This window comes from Camarhynchus parvulus, chromosome 27 (genome assembly GCF_901933205.1).
Source record: "Camarhynchus parvulus chromosome 27, STF_HiC, whole genome shotgun sequence".
NCBI classification, from domain to species: Eukaryota; Metazoa; Chordata; class Aves; order Passeriformes; family Thraupidae; genus Camarhynchus; species Camarhynchus parvulus.
The window spans coordinates 5,290,265-5,308,271 of record NC_044597.1 but is presented as its reverse complement, the minus strand read 5'-3'; the positions used below and the strand labels follow the sequence as shown (position 1 = coordinate 5,308,271).

Below are 18,007 nucleotides of genomic sequence, written 5' to 3'. Positions count from 1 at the left end.
CCCCGTTTTATTCCTTTGGGATGCGTTTCTCACGGATTCGACGCGGCCAGGGAACGCGTTTGGGGTTACATCTCTGGGAAATGTTGTTAAATCAGAAATTAGCGGGAGTTAAGCCAGGCCTAACTCCGAGCTGAGCTCAGGGAAAAGCCAGGAGCTGTTTCTGCCTCTCCCCATCAATAATTCCCAAGAAAATCCCATTAGGGAAGGGAATAATTTGTGGCTTTCACGGGAAAAGGGAGATAAGGCCGAGGCTGATTCCGAGCCCGGCTCTTATCTCCGCATTAAATGTGGGATGATCCCGAATCCCTGGAGCTTTTCCCGGCTTTTTCTCCTCATTAGTTTTGCCCTCCAGGCCTGGGCCAGGCTTAATTTAATTCCAGGATTTAATTTGGATGCTCTGGAAAAGGGAATGAGCCTGGCAAGGCGTCGGAAAAACCTGGAAGCTCCTGCTGGTGGAAATCCGTGGATTTCCTGATTTTTTCCTGGGTTTTTGGGGCCGGAAATTTGGGATTTTCCCAAATTTTCAGGTGGCAGCCCCAGATCTTCTCCTGGAATGCCAGGTTTTACCTCGGGATCTCTTCTCCAGGTATCCTTGCTTCAAAATATTCCCGGAATCCTGGATGGGCCGTGGGATCTCCTCCAGGCCTGCAGGGAGCAGAGCAAAGGAAAACCTTGGAATTCGCCATTCCCATTCCCACATTCCAAGGTTTCCTGCCCCTTCCTTTGGGGAAGCGGCATTGGGGGTGGAAATCCCAGTTTATCCCGACCCCGCTGATATTCCCAGGACTGGGAATAGGGAGCAGGGTCTTGGAATTCCGGGATTCAGCGGGATGAGGCTGGAGCTGCCCTCTCTCCCTGGAATCTGGTCGGGTTATGGATGTGGAAAACCCAATTCCCATGGAAAACCCAATTCCCATGGAATACCCAATTCCCACTGTGGATCTGCCCATGGATTCTCATCCTGGGGCCTGGAAGGGCTCTGCCATTCCCAGCTCATCCTAAAAACCTGGGAATCCTGGGATAGTGGGAGGTGACCCTGGACGAGCTTTAGGATCCTTTCCATCCTAAATTATCTCCTAATGAATCCACATAAAAGTGAAAAACATGGAGATAAAAATATAAAAATATAAAAATATAAAAATATGGATCCATAACTTGAAAATCCCTGGAATTCCTCCCCTCTTCCCCAGTTCTTCCCCAATCCCAACATTCCGACCCCAGCCCTGCCCCAGCCGAGCCCTCCCTGATCCACAATGAGCTGGAAAATCCTAAATCATTCCCTAATGGAGCGTCCACCCCATCCATCAGAGGGCGGGAATTCATCCCCATTAATTTCCTAATCCATGATAAACTTCCCGTCCTTTCCTGTCCGCGCGGGGACTCCGTAAATCCCGACTTTTGCTCCGGCTCCACCGGAGCGTTCAGGTGTGCTCCGACCATTCCTCGTTAGCCCGATGGCCTCATTTTCCCGGGAATGGCCTTGGATGGAGCCCTCGTTTTTCCGGGAATGGCCTTGAAGGCCTTGTTTTCCTGGGAATGGTGAGGCCTTGGAGGCCCCATTTTCCCGGGAATGGCCTTAGAGGCCTCGTTTTTCCGGGAATGGCCTTGGAGGCCTCGTTTTCTGTGAATGGCCTTGAAGGCCTCGTTCTGTACGCGGCAAACTTGGGAATTCTGCAGGCAGCAAACCTGGGGAAAAGTTCTGGAATTCTGGGAAAACCCGGGGATTCTGGAGGCAACAAACTTGGGAATTTTAGACGCGGCAAACTCAGGAATTCCAGGGGCAACAAACTCTGCAATTCCGGAGGCAACAAATTTGGGAATTCCAGAGGCAAGAAACTTGGGATGAGTCCCTGCAGCGGGGCAAATCCAGGGGGGATCCAGCATTTTTTTGGGATTCTGTCCAAGATGACACTTGGCAGGGCTGGGGAATGGATTCCATAAATCCCGGCTCGTCACGGGAACGCCGGGATCAGCCCCCGCATCCGGCCGGGAAGCGCGGCCGGAGCTCGACCGCGGCTTTTCCGTGTTCCCGATAAGGAGCTCATCCATCAGGACTGGGGGAAGGCAGAAGGGCGGGAACGGGGCCGGATTTATCGGGAATGTGTCATTCCCTCCACACGCCCCGCGGGATAAATGGATCCTCCATCATCGCCGGCCGCTCCGCACCTGCGGCCGCCGCCGCGCTCCGCGGTGACCGGGGCCAAGGATTTGATGGATTCTCCCGACTCTAATGAACGTAAACAAACAAAGGAGAGAGGGAAACATCAAATAATCCCCGTGACAGCTCCCAAAAGGAGCCGGGAGAGCGGGAAGCGCTTCCCAAAGGGAGCCGCGTTTGATGTGGGATCGGGATTTGTAAACAGCGGCAGCTCCGGATCGCGCCTTATCCAAATATTTCCCTTTCCCAGCGCCGCCTGAGAGTCGGGATTGACGGCTTTGGACTCTTCAACTTTCAGCTTTCACCCCGCGGCTCCGGTGGGAGACCCCACCCCCATTCCCGCTGGAATTTGTTCCCTGATTTCCCCTTGGAAAAGCTGATACGGGGCAGCTGGAGATCCAACTCCCAGCGCTGCTTTTCCCCGGCATTCCCGGTTTTCCAGAGGGTCCCAAGACCCTCCGAGGACCTCTCAGCCCCAAAGGAGGAGGGAGGGGGGAGCGACCTCAATTCCTGCCGGGATTTGTTCCTTAATTCCCCGTCGGAAAAGCTGATATGGGACACCTGCAGATCAAACTGGTCCCGCTCTTCCCACCCATTCCCAGTTTTCCAGAGGGGTCCTGAGCCCCTCCAAGGACCCTGCGGCCCCAAATGGAACCAGCGGAGGAGGGAGAGAGGGAATGGGAGGGATGAGCCCCATTCCCGCAGGGATTTATTCCCAATCTCCCCATGGAAAAGCTGATCTGGGGCACCCGGAGATCAAACTGGAGCCGCTCGTTCCTGGTTTTCCAGAGCTTTCCCGTTTTTCTCCAGTCTCAGCCCTCATCCATCCCATCCCTTTTTTCTGTCTGGGTCAGTCCCAGAGGGATGAAGCTCCCCCAGCTATGGATAAACAGGATTTGGGATGCTGAGCCTTGGGAATAAATCCCAAATCCCAGTGGGATTGTCCTGCTCGCCCACCCCCTTTTCCTTATTCCCAACAGGGGCAACAATCCCAGGGAAAACCCCAAATTTTGGGGAGCTGAGGGTGCCACAGAGCAGGAATTCCGCCTTTAATCCCGAGCTTAAATTCAGGACTAAAAGGAAGGGAATGAAAGAACCTTCCTGCCATAAATATCCCGGGAATTCCCACCGGCACTCCGGGGTCACATCCCGGCTCTTTAAAAACGTATCCCAAGAAAATCAAGCACCTCCATCACCTTCCCGGGAATATTTACGGCCTCTGGGAAGGGCTGGCCAGCAGAATTCCCACTTGGAATTCTCCAGGAGCCGGCAAAGGTCAGCGCAGGGATGGACGCGGGTGAAGGATTTCCCTCCTGAGATTCCAGGGCCGGGAGATCCCAACCCTGGAGCTGCTCCCGAGGGTTTAGGGTCGCGTCCCGGGCCAGGAACTCAGGGAAAGGCCGTGTCATTCCAGGATTTTGCCACAAGGAAGCAGCAGAAGCTCAGGATTGGAGCCGGGAGAGGGAGCGGCCCCGGTGGGAGCGGCAGCGGGGGGCTGGGATCCCAAATCCCAAATTTCCCACCCCAAAAAGGGGCTGGGAATCCCGGCTGGGATCCCAAATCCTAAATTTCCCATCCCCAAAAAGGGGCTGGGAACCCCGGCTGGGATTCCAATTCCCAAATTGCTCCGTGTCCCCATTCCCACTGGGAATTCTAAAAGAAGCAGAGAGGAGGTTGGCAGGTGCCTGTCCCTGTCCTTGTCCCTTTTCCCATCTCTATCCCGGTCCCCATCCCAGTCCCTCCAAACCTCTTTTCCCCAGTTTTAGGGTGCCAACTCCAAGCCCCGTTCCCGTTAGGAATTCCAAAGAAAGCGGATGGGGCTTGGCAGGTTCCTGTCCCCTCTTCTGTCCCTTTTCCCATCCCATCCCATCCCATCCTATCCCGTCGATCCCATCCCATCCCATCCCATCCCATCCCATCCCATCCCATCCCATCCCATCCCATCCCATCCCATCCCATCCCATCCCATCCCATTGATCCCATCCCATCCCATTGATCCCATCCCATCCCATCCCATCCCATTGATCCCATCCCATCCTATCCCATTGATCCCAGTCCATCCCATCCCATCCCATCCCACTGTTCCCATCCCATCCCATCCCATTGATCCCATCCCATCCCATTGAGCCTATCCCATCCCGTCCCATCCCATTGATCCCATCCCATCCTATCCCATTGATCCCAGTCCATCCCATCCCATCCCATCCCATCCCATTGATCCCATCCTATCCAATTGATCCCATCCCATTGATCCCATCCCATCCCATCCATCCCATCCCATCCCACCGATCCCATCCCAGTCCCCCCAGTCCCCTTTTCCCATTTTTGGGGCGCCCCCTCCGTGCCCCATTCCCGCTGGGAACTCTGCGGGAAGCTCCAGCCCCGCTCCCTCCCTCTCCCTCCCCTGACCTCATCACTTTTTCCCCCCTCTCCAAAAGTGCTGAGCCAGGCTTTCCCGGGGATTATTTATCCGCGGGAGAAATGATTAAAAAATTATTGGGAAAAAAAAGGGAGATAAAACAAAACATCGATCGCTGCGGCCGCATCCGCCTCTGGGAGCGCTGGGAAGTGACAGCGGATAAAGGATGGCGGGGCCGGAAAAACAGGGAACGGCTTTTTATGGCAGCTCGGGTTCCCACGAAGCCATAAATCCCGGGATGCGGCGGGTCGGGAGAAAAGCTCCACATGGGGTTTGGGGTTTGGGGAACTTTGGGTAGGAATCCTGGTGGGATCAGGGCTCTGGGACCCCAAATTCCAGGTGGGATCAGAGGTCCAGGACCACAAATTCCAGGTGGGATCAGGGGTCTGGGATCCCAAAATCCAGGTGGGATCAGGGCTCTGGGATCCCAAAATCCAGGTGGGATCAGAGGTTCAGGACCACAAAATCCAGGTGGGATCAGGGGTCTGGGATCCCAAATTCCAGGCGGGATCAGGGCTTGGGATCCACGGGGGATATTCAGCCCCTATCCCAGGGAGGCACCCCAAAGTGGGATAGGTTCCAAAAGTGGATGTCCCAAAGGTGGGATAGAGGAGGACCACAAAACCAGGTGGATCAGGGGTGGTCCAAATTCCAGGTGGGATCAGAACTCCAGGACTCCAAATTCCAGCTGGGATCAGAACTCTGGGATCCCAAAATCCCAACTGGATCAGGGTTTTGGGATCCAGGGGTGACATTGGGACCTTATCCCTAAATCCAAGTGGGATCAGAACTCCAGGACCCCAAAAATCCCAGCTGGATCAGGATTTTGGGATCCAGGGGGAGCATTCAGCCCCAATCCCAAAATCCTGGTTGGACCAGGGTTCCAGGGACCAAATTCCAGGTGGGATCAGGGCTCTGGGATCTAAGGCGGACATTGGGCCCTTACCCTAAATTCCAGGGATTTGGGATTGAGCAGGATCCCATGGGAACGCAGCCCCTTCCCAGCCCGGATCTGATCCCAAATTTCCCTTCGGGGCCGTTCCCTCATTTCCCCCGTTCCCTGGGAAGGGAGGGACGGGAACATCGCGGGAAATTGTAACGCGGAGCTGACATTTATGGGAAATTGGGAAAGTGAGGATTTTATTGCTCTCTCCGTCAAAACCCGCGGCTCCATCCGAGGCCTGGCAAATGTGGGATCGATATCCCGGCCTTTAATATCATCCCAGAAAACCAAAAAAAATCATTATCCCGTTATTTTTATTATGGAGTTACAGCTGAAAAATGGGACCTGGGGTGGTTTCCATTTCCTTGGCGTTTTTTACGGGTTTTTTTACGGGGTTTTTTCCTTTTTCTGCTGCCTCTGGATCAAATCCTGCCGGGATGGGAAGCAGGATTTGGATGGGGATGGGAAGGGCCTGGCTCTGCTCCGGGATGGGATTTTGGGAGCCCCAGAGTTCTGGGATGGGATTTTGGGAGCTCCAAACTCCAGGATGGGATTCTGGGAGCCCCAAATCTCCAGGATGGGATTCTGGGAGCCCCAAAGCTCTGGAGTGGAATTTTGGAATCCCCAGAGTTCCAGGATGGGATTTTGGGAGCTCCAAACTCCAGGATGGGATTTTGGGAGCCCCAGAGTTCCAGGATGGGATTTTGGGAATCCCAGGGATTCCCACAGGTCTGAGATGGAGATTTTGGGGGTCCCAGATCTCCAGGATGTGATTTTGAGAGCCTCGGGGTTCCGGGATGGGATTTTGGGAGATCCAAGATCTCCAGGATGGGATTTTGGGAGCCCCAAAGCTCTGGAGTGGAATTTTGGAATCCCCAGAGTTCCAGGATGGGATTTTGGGACCCCCAGAGTTCCAGGACGGGATTTTGGGAGATCCAAACTCCAGGATGGGATTTTGGGAGCCCCACATCCCTCCTGACCCTTGGAAAGACCAACACGATTCCCACAAAATCCCAGGCTGGGAGCAGGTTCCCACCGGGACAGAATTCCCCATGTCCTGCCGGGGCCTTGGTGGCGCCACCGTCGCTGTCCCCATCTCCCCGCCAGGCGCTCCTGGATCCCCGGGATTTGTGGAATGCAGGAACACCAGGAGAGCCAAATCCTCGACCCCACCTCAGGACCAGGATGTTTCCTGGGATCCGTGCCATGATCCCGGCTCCCACCCCAGCTGCTGGGAGGTCGGGGCTGGGGCAGGAAATCCCATCCTGGAGCACACTTAGGACGCGCGGATTCCCGGGATTTACGGAATGGGGGAACGCGGAGCCAACGCCTCCGCCTTGCTCCGGAACCAGGCGGATCCGGGATGGTTTCCAGGATCCATCCCACAATCCCAACATTTTCCCAGCCTCCCCGGAATGCCGGGATTGGGGCGGTGAATCCCAGCCCGGAGCAGCATCCCGGCAATGCCCGGGAATCCTCTCCGTGCCCTCCTCATTATCCCATTCCCAGCGGGAAGTTCTGAGCTCCTTCCCGGCTCCTGCTATAAAAAAGTGATGGATGGCCGGGAAAGCTCCGGGAGTTCATCCATTCTCCCATTAAATTTTCCTTTAATTGGTCCCGGAGTCAATCAGGAACTCGCCGGGCAGTGAATTAAGGAAAAGAAAAAGAGGGGGGAAAAAAAATCCACGGTGCTGGGGGAGCCTTTGTGCTGTTCCTGGGTTAAAAAATGCCGGATTTGCTTCCAGAGGGGCTAGAATTCCACACCGGGAGTGTCCTTCATGGATTGAGGGAACTCCAGGAGTGGGGAATCAGCCAAGTGCCCCCAAATCACCAAAAAATCCTGGGGAAACACGAGGAAATCCGGGCGGGAGCCACAATAAAGCGACAGGAGAGGGAGGATGGGAAGGGTGGATGATGAATCCATGATATTTCCTGGGATTGGGACAGCATTCCCGAGGTGTGGGAAGCTCTGGGAATACACAGCAGGAATTCCCGGGTTGGTGGGAATGAACCGGGGCAAAGCCAAGAGCAGCGCTTGGAAGCACCTGGAGACCCATCCCGAGTTTTCTGGGAATACTCAAGGAAGGACCAATTGACCACGGAGAATTCCTAAAATTCCTTTGGAAATGTGGAGAGGGGAAAGCTGGGATTGGCCATTCCAGGGCCATTCCAGGGCCATTCCCGTGGGATTCCAGCTCCGTCATCCCTTTGCCGATGCATCCAAAGTTTGGGATCCCAACCCCACCTGAGCCAGGGCATGATCTTCCCTCCTGGAATTTTCTTCTCTTCCCCATTTCCCCCGTTTTTGGTTTTTTTGTGGAATTTCAGAGCGGGATCAAACCTCTCCCTGCCCTCCACCCACCTCCCACCCCTTCTCACCCCTCCATCCCTCGGGAACACCGGGATCGGCTCCATCCATTGGGAACACCGGGATCAGCTCCAGAGCCCCGGGATCGGCTCCATCCCTCAGGAACACCGGGATCAGCTCCGTTCCCCCTTCCAGGAGCCCCGGGATCAGCTCCATCCATTGGGAACACCGGGATCAGCTCCGTTCCCCCTTCCAGGAGCGCTGGGAACGGCTCCATTCCCCCTTCCAGGAGCCCTAAATCTCCTGGCGGGGAGATTTACGATTCCCATTCCCGTTCTTTACTGCAAATCCAATCGGGCAGTAATGGTGGAACACGGGAACGCCGTCACCCAGGGCTGATGGCTCCCATAAAACCGATGTCATTCCAAACGGATGAGTTTATAAACGGGAACAAACCCTCGGCGCTGACAGGAACATGAAACCCATTCACCATTTAAACGCTTCCCATTTTTTATGCCGAGGATTCGCGGCTGCCGGGGAACGCGAACGCGGCCGCGGGGAGGGGATGGGCTCGGGATCCTAAAGCCGGGATTAAAATTGCCCTGGACCTGCTCAGTACCCAGCAGGATTTATCCACTTCCTGCTTTGGAAAAGCTCCCGGTGACCCCAAGGTGTCATAAACCCCAAAATCAGCCCTAAAACCAGCCCTAAAATCAGGCTTAAAACCAGCCCTAAAACCATCTTGGATCTCAGCATCCATCAGGATTTATCCCTTTTCCACTTTGGAAAAGCTCCCGGTGACCCCAAGGTGTCATAAACCCCAAAATCAGCCCTAAAACCAGCCCAAAACCTCAGCCCTGAAACCAGCCTGAACCTGCCCAGTATCCATCAGGATTTATCCCTTTTCCACTTTGGAAAAGCACCCAGTGACTCCAAGGTCCCCAAAATCCTAAAACCAGCCTAAAAACCAGCCCTAAAACCAGCCCTGGACCTGCCCAGTATCCAGCAGGATTTATCCCTTTTTCAGTTTGGAAAAGATCCCAGTGACTCCAAGGTCCCCAAAATCCTAAAACCAGCCCAAAAACCTGCCCTAAAGCCAACCTGGACCTGCCCAGTATGCAGCAGGATTTATCCCTTTTTCACTTTGGAAAAGCACCCAGTGACTCCAAAGTCTCCAAAATCCTAAAACCAGCCCAAAACCAGCCCAAAACCTCAGCCCTAAAACCAGCCCTGGACCTGCCCAGTATCCAGCAGGATTTATCCCTTTTTCACTTTGGAAAAGCACCCAGTGACTCTAAGGTCTCCAAAATCCTAAAACCAGCCCAAAAACCAGCCCTAAAACCAGCCCAAAAACCGGTCCTAAAACCAGCCCTGGACCTGCACAGTATCCATCAGGATTTATCCCTTTCCCACTTCGGAGGGTCCCGGATCGTCGCCATGGCGACGGGCGCGGATCCATCCCCGCTCCAGGTGTGTTTGGATTGCTCCTCCCGGAGATTTTCCGGCCTCTCCGGGGCTCTTTCGGCGCCTCCTCATTTCCCCGAGCAAATATTTATGGAATATTGTCCTGGAGCTGAGGGTGGGAGGGGGAAAGGGGGAGAGCTCCACCTGCTCCCAGAAACCCGTGGTGGTTTTCTCCAGGATATTTTTTTTCTGGAAAAACAGGGAAAATCCCAAGTAGGGAATGGTGGAGTGGTTTGGGATGGAAGGGCCTTAAATCCCGTCCTGTTCCTGTCCCATTCCATGGGCATGGACAATTCCCGTTATCCCAGGGTGCTCTAACACAGCCTGGGAGAATTCCAGGGATCCAGGGAATCCCAAAATCCCACCCGAACTCCTCCTTTTCCACTTGGAACATCCCCCTGTGTCCTGTCACCCCAATTCCTGCTGAAAATATCTGGGATACCACCCCAAAGGATGGGGAATGTCCCTGCCAGGTGCTGGATCCCAGGAAAAGCCAGAAAAATCCAATTTTCCCTCTCCAGTGACGGATTTTCTCCTTCTGGAAAACGGGGATAGCACCGGAGAGCTTCTCCTGGGAAGGGCCCGATGATCCTGAGCGCCGGGGGGAAAACGGGCAGGAATTTTTCCCTGGTATTCCAGGAATTAAAATGGGAATGATCCTCGACCAGCCGGATCCAGCGCTTTTCCTTGGGGAAAAGGGAGCGGGAATATCTCTGGCTCCATGGGAGGATTCCTCTGGAGAGATCCGTGACCCACGGAATCATGGAATGGGATCGGGTCGGAGAGGCCCCCAAGCCCAGAATTCCTGGAGCGGAGAATCCTCAGGGATCTCCTTCCAACCCCTTGCACCAGAGCGGGCTCAGACCGTTGATCCATGGATAAAACCGGGAAAAAAAAGAGACGGAAAAAAATCCCACACAAACACCCTGGAGCCGACTTTTCCAGACCCGGCCGTCCCAGATCTGGGGGCATTCCTGGTGCCCACGGATCCCACCGGGATCTCCTCCCTTCCTTCCTTCCTTCCTTCCTTCCTGCCCTGGGAGCAGCCTGGAATCCCATCCCAAGGGGAAGGAAGTGCCACCAGAGGCTCTGGCCCTAAATCCCGGCCCATCCCATGGAAATTCAGGAGATGGGAATGTTTCCTCCTTCCCTGAAGCAAATTTGGCTCCATCCTTGTTTTTATTTGGGAACGGGAGCAGCCCCTCCCCTAAAAACCCCATTCCCATCCCAAAAAAACAGGAGCAGCCCCTGGATCCCATCTTGGGAAAACCTCCAGAATATTTGCCTCAGGGAGGGGCCTAAATTAACCCCAAAATTCTGGGGTTAATTTAGGCCCCTAATTAATAACAATTAATTAATGACAGGCCGGCATTAATTAGGACAAGCAGCCTCTGCTTCCAAGAGTTTCCCAAAGGTTTTTCCCGTCCTGCCCAGGGAACGGATGTCCTGGAGCAGTTTTAGCCGGGATTTAGAGGGATCTGGGGTAAAAACAGGGAATTTGGAGGAGGGATTGAGCTGAATCCCAGGATTTGGGATGCTCCAGCTCCTTCCCAGCTCGCAGGAACATGGGAATTTGGGAATCATCCCTAAATACCTTTATTTGAAGGGGACTGAGGCCCACTTTTCCCACCCCGAACCAGGAACATGCCAAAAAACCTGGGAATTTTTCCGGACTCGTCCCTTGAATATTTAACCGAGCCATTTTTAAAGGAAAAGCTCCAATCCCAAGGGATGGGTTTTTATCCTTCTCCATGTGGGAGCCGATGTTTCCCAGGATGAACGGCCCCTGTTTTCCCAAGCCTTCAAATCCCACTAAATTTCCGTTTCCCTGGAAGAACTCCGCAGAATCCCATAAAATTTGATTTATCCGCCTGCGTGAGCCGCACGGAACCGCAATTTCCAGGATAAATGCCGGGTGTAAATTGTGGTTTATGTCGGATTCCGACCGGCTTTACGAGTTTCCCCGAGAAAACGGGATCTTCCCGCCTTTATTTCTTCCGTCGGAGCCTGCCCTGCCCACGGAGAAATTCTCGGGATTGGGGGCTCGGCCAGGAATCCCCTTTTTCCTGCTTTTTTATCGCAGGGAGAACTGTGGGAGTTCTGGGGTTTGGGGTTGGTTTAAATCAGGAGAATTTTAAGGGAATTCCTGGCGCCGTTCCTGGGGTTTTCATTCGAGGATCAGCCAGGATTCTCTGGAAAATCCTGGTTGGGAAAACAAAGCTCATTCCAATCCAAAGTTTGGGTGCAGCAAAGGGGAGAATTCCTTGGGAATGGGGGTGGAAAAAGTCGCTCGTTCCCACCCAAAATCCGGCCTCAGTCAGCGGAGAATCCCTCAGGAATCTGGGTGGGGAAAACCCCGAATTCCCACCCAAAATCTGGGCACAGCCAGCGGGGAATCCCTCAGGAACTCCCTGGGAAAAGTCCCGAATTCCCACCCAAAATCCAGCCCCAAAGAGCGGAGAATCCCTTGGGAATCTTCCTGGAGTGCTGGGATGGGAAGTGAAATGGGACGATCCCCGAGAAATCCCAGGAAAAGCAGATCCCAAAATGTTCCGTGCCTTGGGAATGAGGTCCAGGGTTGGGAAATGAAATGGGACAATCCCTGAGAAACCCTGGGAAAAGCAAATCCCAAAATCTTCTGTGTCATGGGAATAACATCCTGGGATGGGAAATGAAATGGGACAATCCCCGAGAAATCCCAGGAAAAGCAAATCCCAAAATGTTCCGTGCCGTGGGAATGACATCCTGGGATGGGAAATGAAATGGGACAAACCCCGAGAAATCCCGGGAAAAGCAAATCCCAAAATGTTCTGTGCCATGGGAATCACCCAAGTCCTTTCCATGGGACGCCAATCCATCCTTTCCCCGCTTCCAGAGGGGAGGGACCCAACCCATTCCCTGGATTCTCCCAAAACAATCCTCACCACAGCACAGCCCCCAAATCCAAGGCAACTTTTCCTCCAGCGGAAAGCCGGGAAAAGGTCAGGGAGCGGGAAAAATAATAAGATTTTCTAACGGCTTCCTTCGGAGCAAAATATTATCCGTTCTCCCACTTTTTTTCCGGCTTTTATGGAAGGAGATTCTGCCAATTCCAAAGAAAAAGGAGGATTAAAATGAGCTTCTGCACCTTCGGGGGCCCATTTGGAAGTTTTACTGTACGGAGCTGACAGGAAAAATCGGGAATTAATATCCCGGAGCCGCTTCCGAGCTGCAATAGCAATTATTGGACTCCGTGTCCCTGGATAAATAATGGGGCCATTCCGCTAATTAGCTCCGACGATCCCGGCTCCGTGGAAATCCTCCCCCGCCCGGAAAAACAGCGCCGGGTTTTCGGGAATGGCGGTTTTTTCCACCTGGAAAAATGGGGGGGAAAATGGGGGGAAAAAATGGGGGAAACCGGCGGGGAAAATCCAGGAGTTGTTCCCGTGTTTGGGTGTGGAATGGGAGGTGTCGGTGGAAAAATTGGGGATGTTGATAGGGAATTGGGAAATGTTACGGATTCCTGAGTCCCACTCCACGGCAATCCTTCCCCGCTCAGAAAACCAATTCCGGATTTTCGGGAATGGTGGCTTTTCCCACCTGGAGAAATGGGGGGGAAAAACGGTGGGAAAAATTACGGGAAAATGGCGGAAAAATCAGGGAGCTGTTCCCGTGTTTGGGTTTGGAATGGGAGGTGCTGGTGGAAAAAATCAGGAATGTTCATAGGGAGTTGCAAATGTTATGGATTGCTGGTTATTCCTAATAAAATTATCCCGGTGATTCCCTCTCCCGTGCGACTCCATTAATTCCGGAGGTGTTAACTGGGAGCAGAGCTCAGAATTAATTAATTGATCAATCAATCAATCAATCAATCAACCAGCGTTCCGGGATGGTTTTCCCGCTTCAAATCCTGGGTTTTTTGCATTATTCCCTAATTATTCTCCGGCCCTGGGGTTGCAACAGGAGCTGCTGTTCCCCGGCATATCCCGGTTTATTCCAAGGAAAAACGGGATCTCCATCTCCAGCCCATCCTCAGCCCCCAAATTCCTGGGATCCGACGCTCCCGGGGATTGCAGCCTCATCCTGAATATTCCAAAATTTCAAATATTGAAACTTTGGATTTTTCCGGATTTTAAATCGCTTTTTCTCACTTTTTTCCCCCACGTCCCATCCATCCTGGATTTTCCATAGGATCAGATCCCACTCCAAATGCTCCTTGGGATTATTTGGATCGTATTCCAAGCTCCCTGAATTCCCAATAACCCACTGATCCCTGAGATTATCACAAATCCACCTTTTCCGGAGGGTTTGGAGCAGGGAAGCAAAACTTTATCCCAGAAATTCCTTTTTTTTTTTTTTTTTAAAGCCTGGAGGATCCAAGAAATTCCACGTGCTGAAAAATTCCTGGCTCATCCCATGCTTGGAATTTGAGCACTTCCTTATTCCCTTCCCAGCCAGTTCGGATCTACCAAAAATCCCAGATCCCGAATCCCACATCTCTTATCCCACATCCCTTATCCTAAATCCCTTATCCCACATCCCTTATCCTAAATCCCGTATCCCAAATCCCGTATCCCAAATTCCGTATCCCTCATCCCGTATCCCAAATCCCGCATCCCGGTCCCTCCCGGCTCCGCAGGCAGGGGGCAGTGGCGCCATTTCCCGGAGAACATTCCCAGCTGGAAATCTCCAAAGCGGGAAGAGGAGAAGGGCCGGGAATGAACCCCCCCCAAAATTCTCCCCCTCCATGGATCCGCTGACCCCAAAAAATCCCTCAGCGGGGCAGGGACGGAGCCAATCCCTGAGGAAATCCGGCAATGGGAAGTGGATGTGCCGGGGTTTCATCGCGTTCCCAGAAAATGATGGAGCAGGGATTGCACCTCGAAAATTCCAAGTGGAGCCTCCAATTCCCTCCCATTCCAAGAATTCCTCTGTTTTTCCAAAGGCCCCATTGGAAAACCTCATAAATCCAAGGATCCAAGGGGGGAAATCCAGCTGGGAAAGACATTCCCGCTCCGATATTCCAAGGAAATGAACAACCTTGGGAATAACTCCCTGGTCCCTCCTTGGGCCCTCATTCCCGGGAATGGGAATTCCCAGGGATGGCATTCCCTGCTCCTGCCGTGCCTTTGGGATCTGTGCTGCCTCCTCGCCCTCTCCGGGGCTTTTCCCGGTGTTCCCGGTGCCGGATCCCAGCCTGGGATTCCTGGCCCGGTTCCGTGAGGAGAATTCCCAGACCCTTCTCTCCCCTCAGCCGGAAAACCGGGAATTCATCCCTGCCGCTCGTGAGCTTGGATCCTCGCGATTTGGGTTTTTCACTGCCCATTCCAGAGGCAGGGAAAAGCCGGGAAAAGCCGTTCCCAAGGATCCAGCCGGGACCAAGGATTGGTTATTCCCAATCCCAATCCAGAGGGATGAGCCGGGAGGAGAATCCGGAGCTCAGGAATTCCAGGAGAACTCCTGAGTGGGATCCAACAGCATCAAAATTGCTCGGATAGACCTTGGAAAAACAGGGATAGCGCGGGGATTGAGGGATGCGGGGATGGGGAAGAGGGAAAATGAGCAGGGAATTCTGGATCCTGAAGCAGGGATGTAACAAATACACGGAATTTTTACAGAGAGAATCCCAAATCCCAAGGGTTCAAGAACTCCCAGGGAATCCCGGGACCTTGAAAATCCCAGATCCTGAAGGTTCAGGAATTCCTGAGGGTCTTGGGAACTTCAGAATCCCAGAGGTCCGAGAATTCCCAAGGACCCCAGCACCTTTAGAATCCCAAATCCTGAAGACAAAAGAATTCCAGGAAAACCCCACCCCAGCCCTTCCCAGAAAACAAAATCCTGGATTTTTCCCACCCCAAATCCACCTCCTTTCCCAAATCCAGGATGGGATTTCTCTGTGTGCTCACCGTTCCCATAAAAACCCTTTCCCTCCAAACTTCCTCTGGGAAGGAAAAGGAGGAAAAGCTGGATTTTCCCAATTTTTTACTGGATTTATTCCTTGCTAGTTTTTAACGGGAATTAATCATTCCTGTGGGATCAGGGCTGGAAAATCCCTCTCCCTGCCCCAAACCGAACCCTTTTTGTTGTTTCCTTCCTATTTCCACAAATTTGACGGATTTTCCCTTAAAACCCTTCCCAACATTCCCAAAGCCGCGCTGGGAGCTCCGGCCCCGTGCAGTTGCCAAGGAAAAACCTGCAGCCTTCCCAATCCTTCCTAGAATTCCCAATAAAAGCCGAGGCCGTGAACTCCAGGCGGGAATGGCCTGGATTTGACCGCGGGATGACCTCGCCCGACGGACACCGGCACCATCCGTCCTTTTTTACAGCATTCCCATTTTTTTCCCCTTGGAAAGCAGATCCCCAAAGCATCCCTGACCCTGCCCCGGGCGCCGGGAATTCATCCTGGGAAAAAAAGGGACGGCTCCTCTTTCACACAGCCCCCGGATTCCTGGGAGAATTCCGGGAGAATCCTGGAAATGAAAAGGGAAAAAGGATGCGGAGCTCTGGGTAAAAGGGAGGACGGGAATCTCGGATCTGCTTCTGTCTCCCACTGCTGGATTCGGGGTTTTCCCAAGCAAATGCTCAAAGTCCTGATTTAAATATTCCCAAATATTCCCTAATATCCCTGTATAAATGTCCTTAAATATCCCAAAATATCTCCAAATATTCCTAAATGACCTTAAATATTCCCAAATATTCCTATATAAATATTTCTAAATATCTCTAAATATCCCAATTTTAATGCCCCCAAATATCTCCAAATATCCCATTTTAAATATTCCTAAATATCCCTGAATGCCCTTAATAAAATGTCCTAAAATATTCATTTAAAAATATTCTTAAATATTCCTAAGTATCCCGGTTTAAATATCCCCAAATATCCCCTATTTAAATGTCTCCAAATATTCCCAAATATCCCAATTTAAATAGCCCTAAATATTTCCAAATATCCCAATTTAACTATCCCTAAATATTCCGAAATATCCTAAGTCTTAAATACAAAATATCCTGATTTAAATATCCCAAAATATTCCTAAGTATCCCAGTTTAAATAACCCCAAATATCCCATCTCCCTTTAAATATCCCCAAATATCCCAATTACTATCCCCAAATTTCCAAATAGCCCTAAATAGCCCTAAATATTTTCAAATATCCTGATTTAAATGTCCCCAAATATTCCCAAATCTCCCAATTTCAATAGCCCTAAATATCCCTAAATATTCCCAAATATCCCAATTTAACTATCCCCAAATATTCCCAAATATCCCAATTTAACTATCCCTAAATATTCCCAAATATCCCAATTTAAATATCCCCCAAATATCCCGTTTTAAATGTCCCCAAATATTCCCAAATCTCCCGATTTAAATAGCCCTAAATATCCCCAAATATTCCCAAATATCCCGATTTAAATATCCCTAAATATTCCCATAAAAATCCGGGATTTTGGGGATCAGCAGGAGAATCCCCCTGGACGGGTTCCGTTCCCAGCCCCGCTGACTCCGGGAATTTTCGTTTCCGAGGCCACAGCGCGCCCCCATTCCCTTCCCTCGCCCGGATTCCCGGGAATTGCTCCGTGGGGATCCCCGTTAGTGGCCGGGCTCGGTGAGGGTCCCATCCGCGGTTTTTCCATGGATTTTCCCTTCCCGCCCGGAGCCACCGGAGCTCTTTGGAGCCATTAACGGCGTCCCCATCCGGCCCGGCCCCGCTTCCCCAGAAACTCCTGGAATGTTCCGTGGAAAAGCCTGAAATCTGGGAAGGGCTTCCTCAGCTTCCTCCTCTTCCTCGGGAATGGGGGGAGAGAAGGAATTCCGAGGAATGGGGAAAGAAGGGAATTCATTCCGGGTTTGGGAGCCGGGAAAGGCGCCGAGCTGGGCCCGAGTTTCCCATGGAAAAGGCTCCGATCCCATCCTCCCGGGACGAGGATTGGGAAGTTTTAGGATTCTCCTTCCAAAGCTCCTCAGAAAACGCTGGGATGGTTTGGGATGAAGGGAGCTCGAGGCTCATCCCATTCCCACCCCCTCCATTATCCCGGATTGCTCCCAACTGGCCCTGGGCAATTCCAGGGATGTGGAATCCTGGAATTCCCCGGGGAAATCCATCCCAGCCCCTCCCCGCCCTCCCAGGGAGGAATTCCTCCCAAATTCCCAATGGAAATCCTCCTTTTCCAGCCTGGAACCTCTTCTCCCACCCCAAAATTTTCCCTTGGACCCCATTCCAGGGATTTCCTCCAAGGAAAGGGATTTTTCCCAAATTCCCAATATGAATCCCTTTTCTCCCATCCCAAAATTTCCCTTGGACCCCATTCAGGGATTTCCTCCAAGGAAAGGGATTTTTCCCAAATTCCCCAAACTCTTTCACCTTGGCCATTCCTGGGCTTTGCCAGGAAGGGATTTTTCCCAAATTCCCATTTTTTCCCTAATTCCCAATCTAAATCCCTTTTTTTCCAGCCTAAAATCTCCTTCCTCCCATCACAAAATTTCCCTTGAACCCCATTCCCAGGATGGATTTTTTTCCAAATTCCCATTTTTCCCTAATTCCCAATCTAAATCCTTCCTCCCATCCCAAAATTCCCCCTGAACCCTATTCCTGGGCTTTGCCAGGAATCCACTCCAGGGATGGGATTTGAGCTGGCCCAGCTCTGGAATTCTCTGGAAGAACCCCCCGGGAATCCCTGAGGAAAAGGAGAAAAATGTGGGAATGCCCCGGGAATGCCAAAGGTGGGGGGAAAATGG

At 52.3% G+C, this 18,007-nt stretch overlaps 1 protein-coding gene across 1 annotated transcript in view; it reads right to left on the bottom strand.

Annotated features, from left to right (window-relative positions):
- Positions 1–18,007, bottom strand: part of SKAP1 (src kinase associated phosphoprotein 1) — a 70,215-nt gene that overhangs the window by 18,570 nt on the left and 33,638 nt on the right. The window contains exon 5 of the mRNA XM_030966062.1: positions 568–645. Within this exon, the coding sequence (XP_030821922.1) occupies positions 568–645 (78 nt within the window). The remainder of the gene's footprint in view (positions 1–567; positions 646–18,007) is intronic.